This window comes from Barbus barbus, assembly GCF_936440315.1.
Source record: "Barbus barbus genome assembly, chromosome: 4".
Lineage (NCBI taxonomy): Eukaryota > Metazoa > Chordata > Actinopteri > Cypriniformes > Cyprinidae > Barbus > Barbus barbus.
The window spans coordinates 38,439,302-38,446,601 of record NC_136732.1 but is presented as its reverse complement, the minus strand read 5'-3'; the positions used below and the strand labels follow the sequence as shown (position 1 = coordinate 38,446,601).

General features: G+C 36.8%; 1 protein-coding gene across 1 annotated transcript; it reads left to right on the top strand.

The window, feature by feature from the left end:
* Positions 1 to 236: 236 nt before the first annotated feature.
* Positions 237 to 7,003, top strand: LOC306863559 (E3 ubiquitin-protein ligase TRIM35-like). The gene is made up of 6 exons (XM_079406964.1): positions 237 to 863; positions 1,485 to 1,580; positions 3,757 to 3,975; positions 4,070 to 4,092; positions 4,173 to 4,294; positions 5,310 to 7,003. Exons 1-6 carry the CDS (start codon positions 468 to 470, stop codon positions 5,804 to 5,806), a joined length of 1,353 nt encoding a protein of 450 aa, XP_079263090.1. The 5' UTR covers positions 237 to 467; the 3' UTR covers positions 5,807 to 7,003.
* Positions 7,004 to 7,300: the final 297 nt, after the last annotated feature.

The following is a 7,300-nucleotide window of genomic DNA, read 5'->3' as shown; positions in this document are numbered from 1 at the left end:
TATTTTAAAGATCACTGCACGCTTGTTTATCTGGAGAATAAGGTCTATAGAGTGAACACAGAACACGCATGCATATTTGTGTTCTTTCATGTGTTATTTTTCATCTAATGTTTTTTTTTTTTTCTTTAGAGAGTGTCAGTGCTGTTTAATTTTGAATGCATTTTGTTAAAATTGAAATCCTGATGTTGTAATCTCACTTGTTTGAACACACACGTGATCATAAACTCCACCCTCTTACAGCACTTACCAGGAAGAGACTCTCTCATTTCTCTTTTCTGCCAATCTGGCTCTCATGTCTTAAAAAAAGCAATAAAGAATCACCGATCGTTGAAGTATAAAGAAAAATACTTTAAAGAAGGATTTGAGACGTTTGTTTCTGAACAGACAGCAGATCTTTGTGATTCTAATGGTGATTCTTTTGTGAAAGTGAAAGTAAAGTTTATTTTGCTAGAGCTCGAACAGTGAGAATGGCTTCAGCAGATGAAGATGATTATATCTGTCCTGTGTGCTGTGAAATCTTCAAGGCTCCTGTTCTTCTGTCATGTAGTCACAGTTTCTGTAAAGAGTGCCTTCAAAAGTTCTGGAGAACCAAGGAAACCCAAGAGTGTCCCGTCTGCAGGAGAAGATCGTCAAGAGAAGAACCACCATATAATCTGGCATTAAAAAACTTGTGTGAGTCATTCCTGAAGCAGAAAAATGAGAGTTGTTCATCAGGATCTGAGGAGCTCTGCAGTTTACACAGGGAGAAACTCAAACTTTTCTGCCTGGAGGACAAACAGCCGGTGTGTTTAGTGTGCAGAGATTCAAAACAACACGACAATCATACATTTAGACCTATCAGTGAAGTGGTTTCACCATATAAGGTATAAAACAAATACCTCTTGTTTCACATGTATTTTACTCAACTTCATATGACATTTACTGTCCTGTGAAAAAGTATTTGCACATTCTGATTTTTTTTTTCTGTTTTTGTCATACTAAATAGTTTTAGATCTTCAAACTAACATGAAATACAGTGCGACATAAAATGAACTCAACATCAGTAAACACTGAATACCATTTTTAACAGCTATCACATGTGAAAAACTAAGTACCCGATTTAGCAGCAATAACTACAACCGAATATTTGTGATAACTGGAGTTCAGTCTGTCACAGCACTGTGGTGGGATTTTGGCCCGCTTTTCTTTGCAGAACTGCTTTAGTTCAGCCACAGTGGAGGGTTTTTAAGCATGAGATGCCTGTTTAAGGTACTGCCACATTATCTCAATTGTGTTCAAGTCAGGACTATGAGGCCACTCCAAAACTTTAACTGTGCTTCTCTGAGCCATTTAGTGGGTAGGTTTTAATTTCTGAATCAATTTAGTATGAAATGTACACAAAACAGAGGAAATTATACTTTTTTCACAGTCTTATGTGATCAAATCACTGTATATGTGAATACTGTCTTCTCTTCAGTGTAATCTGTGTTTTTGTTCAATTCTAGGAGAAGCTGAATACAGCACTGAAGTCCTTACAAGATAAACTAAAACACAATAAAAAAATGAAAGGAGGGTTTGAGAAAACAGTTGAACACATCAAGGTGAGGAAACAGAATCGAGAGTCATTTTCATTACAGCTATAGTATTACTATGTAAGGCATAATGTACATCCAGCTGGTCATTGCTGCAGAATAACCACCAACAGGGTGATCACACTGCCTGAAAAGAGGTGTACTGTATATGGTCCAGTATACTCATGTATACACTGCAGTGTTTCAGATGAATCCGGGAGTATTACTGACCAGATATGGGGAATACCACAGGTCTGTATATTTCCGTAACGATACCAATTCGGACGTATGTTTTTATTAGGGAAAAATAGTACATAGTATTTAAAACAAACAGCTAGAAAACTATTTTAAAAAGAAAATTTAAAAATACATCATCTACCTTGAATTAAGAATGTCAAACAAAGGCATTAAACGCATGAAATGATCTGTCCCAGTCAGAGTACGTGAGCGGAGTGGAGCGGCAACAATTTCCCCTCCGCGAGCCGAGCATTTAAAATAGAAATCGTTATGTTACGTTTATTCCTGTTGTTTCAAAGATTAGAGGGAAAAACACTTTCCCAAATAGTCTGCAGTAATGTTGTAAACACTAAAATGTGGGGTTTTAATAATGTTAGCATTGACACTTGGAATTTTAAGATGCAGAATAGTAAAAAAACACCTGTTTGTATTGAATAAACAAACATTTTTGCATGGTAATCATATATATATATATATATATTTTTTTTTTTCGTTTGCAATGTCCATGAACAGCTGGCTGGTTCTTGGTCACCCCTGTACCACCCCATTAAAAAAATCCTAGAATCACCCCTGCCGTAAAGGTACATTTCTCCCTAAAGGCACATCCAATGAGGAGACGGAGAGTCATTTTTTTCATCACCATAATTGATGGATGTATAAAATATAAAAATAAGGAAAAGCCTAAAACAGGCCCGATTATAATTTGTGTTTTATTTTATTATTCTATACATTTATTATTATTTTTATTTTTTTTTATCCGTGTAGCAAACGCTTTAATAACAGCTTTAAGAATTGCACTTTTCACTATAAATTTGATGGGTAGCTTGTCTCAGGTCAAATCTCAGGTCAGTCTGAACACTCATGGTAAGCACAGTGCAGACAGCCGTACACCTTTAGGCACCACTGCCTTAAGTATCTGGGTATTTCTAGAAATTTACTGTTCTGTGTAATGTGGCTCACATACATCTGGCAAACCTGAAAGTGCACGAGGGTTTACCATGGCCAGATATTACCGGATATGACCCTTTTCATGCAGTGTCAGGACATACACTGCCCTCCAAAAGTTTGGAAACACACCTGGCAAAGTGCGGTTTTGGACGATATTAGCATAAATACTTATCATTTTTTGGTGCAAATACATTAAAGTAACTTGACAATATCATTGAAGACCAGCAATAAAACATAATAATGGAAATATATACATGTCAAAGTCAGACATGCCCCTCTGCCAGCTGTGATGCCTGGTTACTGGTTTAAACTTGGCCCAGGTAAGATTTTTGGGTCAGCACACCTTAATACTGTAGCTTCAACAATTGATTGCCAATTCAAAGTCAATGTTTGAATAAACTGACAGCTCTGATGCCCAGATTATGCAGAGCTGTAATAGCTGCTAATGCTGGATGTTTTGATGAATCAAAAATGTAAGTTTTTTTCTATGTATAAACTGTTTATTAATAATAATAAAATATGTTTTGTAGTTTGTGCTGTCCCTTATGAGTGCAAAATTATCATGAATTAAAAAGGATTCATGCCAATATTGTCCAAAACCCCACTTTTCTAGGGTGTTTTCAAACTTTTAGAGGGCAGTTTATGTAATATTGAACAGAGCTTTAATATTTTATTAGCTAACCTAACACAAAACGTCTATGAATCATTTTTTTTTTCTAGCAAGCGGCGCCAACTTCAGTTACCCATGAACCTGTGTTATCAGCTTTTGCCAGTTGTTATCGAGGAATAACATACCTTGGAATGTTGTGACTGACCAATCAGAATCAAGTATTCTACAAAGCTGTGAAATAAATAGCTATGATCTGATATATTTATTATTAGATTCCAGGTCATTATTTCTGTAAATGACAAGCAGCAATCTGCTTCTGGATTCGTTATAAGTTGGTATCTGAGTTTATCACAAGTATGAATAATGTGATTGTGTTGTGTTTTTATAGAAGTGAATGTGATTTGATTTCAGTCTCAAGCAGAGCAAACTGAGCGTCAGATTAAACAGCAGTTTGAGAAGCTTCATCAGTTTCTCAGAGACGAAGAAGAAGCTACAATCACTGCACTGAGGGAGGAAGAGGAGCAGAAGAAGCAGAAGCTGGAGGAGATGAACAGACAAATCTCAGCTCTTTCACACACAATCAAAGACATGGAGGAGATGATGAAAGCCAGTGACGTCTGCTTTCTTAAGGTCTCATTTCAGAGGGTTGATTGATTGATTGATTGATTGATTGATTGATTGATTGATTGATTTGTTGATGATAAATGGTGTGTTTGTTCTGCAGGAGTTTCCAGTCTCAATGGAAAGGTGAGTGATCTGCTGGAGTCTCTGGTCTCTCTGCTTCTGATCCAAAGCCACTGCAGTTCTGATCCTGAATGTCCTTTCAGAGTCCAGATCTCATCACAGCTGGATCCACAGACGCCTTCTGGAGTTTTGATTCATGTGCCACGATACTTGGGCAACCTGCCCTTCAGAGTCTGGAAGAAGATGCAGGACATCGTCCACAACAGTGAGTCTGACTACAGAGGATCTGAGCTCACATACACACACACTGGAAATGATGGATGGGTGGAGTGTTAAAGATGCTTCATGACACAAACAGATCGATGGATAGACAAAGTGCTGAACAAACAAAGACATAGAACACAGGGAAACCCACAGATTCATACCATAAACTCACAATGAATTAAAATCCAAAGAAAATAAATAGGTTTTAAGAGATGATTTAAAAACAGTTAAAGACTGTGCCGATCTGATATAGGCTGGAAGGCTGTTCCACAGTTTAGGGCCAGCAACTATATTTAATTTAGAGATTCCTCTGTGTACCACTAGAGGGAGCCTGAGTACCACTAGTGTTACTCGTACCACACTTTGAAAACCACTGAACTAAGGTGAACCAATAAACAGACTATAAGTAAATTGAAGATGATTAGATGCTGCTGAGATCATACACACACTTACAGTTTTTCATTTACAGCAGGGATCCTCAAATCTGGCTTGGAAGAACCACTTTCCTGCAGAGTTTAGCTCTAACCCTACTCAAACACACCTGAGCATGCTAATCTATGTCTTCAGGATCATTAGAAAATCACAGGTAGGTGAGTTTGATCAGGGTTAAAGCTAAACTCTGCAGGAAAGTGGATCTCGTGAGCCAGATTTGAGGATCCCTGATCTACAGCATAAATCCCAACAGATCTAATTGATTTACTGTTATTTTAACTTTCCCAAAAGTTGTAATCTACAGCGTAAATCTCAACAGATTTCACTGATTTATTTTAACTTTCACAAAGTATCACTTTTTCTTGATATGATACAAATTGCTGAATCACACACAGTATTTAATGTTTGTACATGATGCTGTTAAACACTTATGATACAAATTAAACTAATAACAGAGGATCGGAGGAAAATGTCTGATGTGTTTGATCAACAGGACGGGGGTCATAATTCATAATAATCTGTGTTCTGTTCACTCTTGATCATGAGCATCAGAATAACAGCATCTGTTAAATGTGTCTCATCAGTTCCTGTGATTCTGGATCCAAACACTGCGAATCCATGGCTTGTTCTGTCTGATGATCTGACCGGTGTGACAAACAGCAGGAACAAACAACCTCTTCCTGAAAATCCAGAGAGATTTGACTTCTATCCCTGTGTTCTGGGTTCAGAGGGTTTTAATTCAGGAACACACTGCTGGGATGTGGAGGTTAAACAGAGTCAACGCTGGTGTCTTGGACTGACTACAGCATCAAACACGGGGAAGGGATGTGATTTCTTCAACACTGATGTCTGGTGTGTGGAGTATCATCTGTCAGGACGGTATATAGGTCCTGGCTTTCGTGTGAAACGGAAGCTTGATCGTGTGAGAGTGAATCTGGACTATAACAGAGGAACGGTGTCATTCTCTGATCCTGTAACTAACACACATCTACACACAATCACAACCACCTTCACTCACACACTCTTTCCATTCTTCTATTGTTTTGACTCTCTGAGAATCTTACCATTTAATAGTCAGTAAACGTTACTCCTGTAGGTCTGGATCTTGCTGCTTTCATCATCTTTCTGGTATTTAATCAATATCTCATGAGTAAGAGTGCTGTTGATCTGGTGGCTTGGCTGTGATATCCAGCACTACAACAGTCACACTTTTATATTGCTTTTATACAACTAGAGCCGGATTATGATGCGGCGTTGCTCTGGGCATGGGTGGATTTTAAATGGGACCTATTATGCTCTTATTTTATAAGATATAAAACAAGTCTCTAATATCCCCAGAGTGTGTATGTGAAGTTTTAGCTCAAAATACCCAACAGATCATTTTTCATAGCTTGTTAAAATTGCCACGTTTAGGGTATAAGCCAAAACGTTCTGTATTTGAGTATGTTGCTTTCATTTTAACAAGTCTATGGGATAACACCCAAAAAACAAAGATGTCACTACCAAAATTCCACCAAATGTTTCGGTAGTGACAATTTTAGATACTTTTGAACCTAGCTCAAAGATGCTAATCAGCACATGGTTAACTAGCACAGTTCTGAACAGTTGTACACATATAAAAACTAAATGTTATGGAGTAACTCCCAAAAAAAGTGTGCTTAATTGCAGAAAAAAAGGTGTTCAGTAGTGAAGTGTAGTGTTCCTTAAAGTTACACACAGATTTTTCAGACTTCTGAACATATTTACCTAAAATAATAATGGGACCTATCTACTCACACCTTGTAGCTATGAGAGAGGGGGACACGGGAATTTTTCTTGATCATAAATTTAGGGGTGTAGCTAAAATCAGTCTCAGCCAATGGATTAAAACGTTCTCTGTTTCGGTAGTGACATGAAAAATGCGGGACACTTTTTTTTTTCATAATTTACAAAAATAAATATGTATATTTTTAACTTCACTTTTTAAAAGAATAAAAATATATATACTTTTAAAAACAACAATGGAAAAAATATGGTGATGCAGGGGTGGTGATGGCGCAGTGGATAAGACACATGCCTTTGGTGTGAGAGACCCGGGTTCGAATCCACTGTGAGACACCAATGTGTCCCTGAGCAAGACACTTAACCCCTAGTTGCTCCAGAGGCGTGCGACCTCTGACATATATAGCAATTGTAAGTCGCTTTGGATAAAAGCGTCAGATAAATGTAAATGTATTATTATTTTATTTTTTCCCCTCGTGTTCGATTTGAAATTGTTTGTAATGTTTGAAAATTAATTAAAAAAAAATTTAAAAAGTGCTTTTGGTTGTGGGACAGCAGTTTGGACCAATTATGTAGAATGGCCCATATATGATGTTTTTTTTTTTTTTTTTTGTATGACATCAAATCACGGAAGCAGTCAATTCTACATATGCACATTTTCAGTGTTTGTTCAACATGAGACTTTATTATTTTTATTATTTTAATATTTATTTCGAACAAAACACAATATATATAATACAAAATATATATATATATATATATATATATATATATATATACATTGTATATACACACACATACATGCACATATATC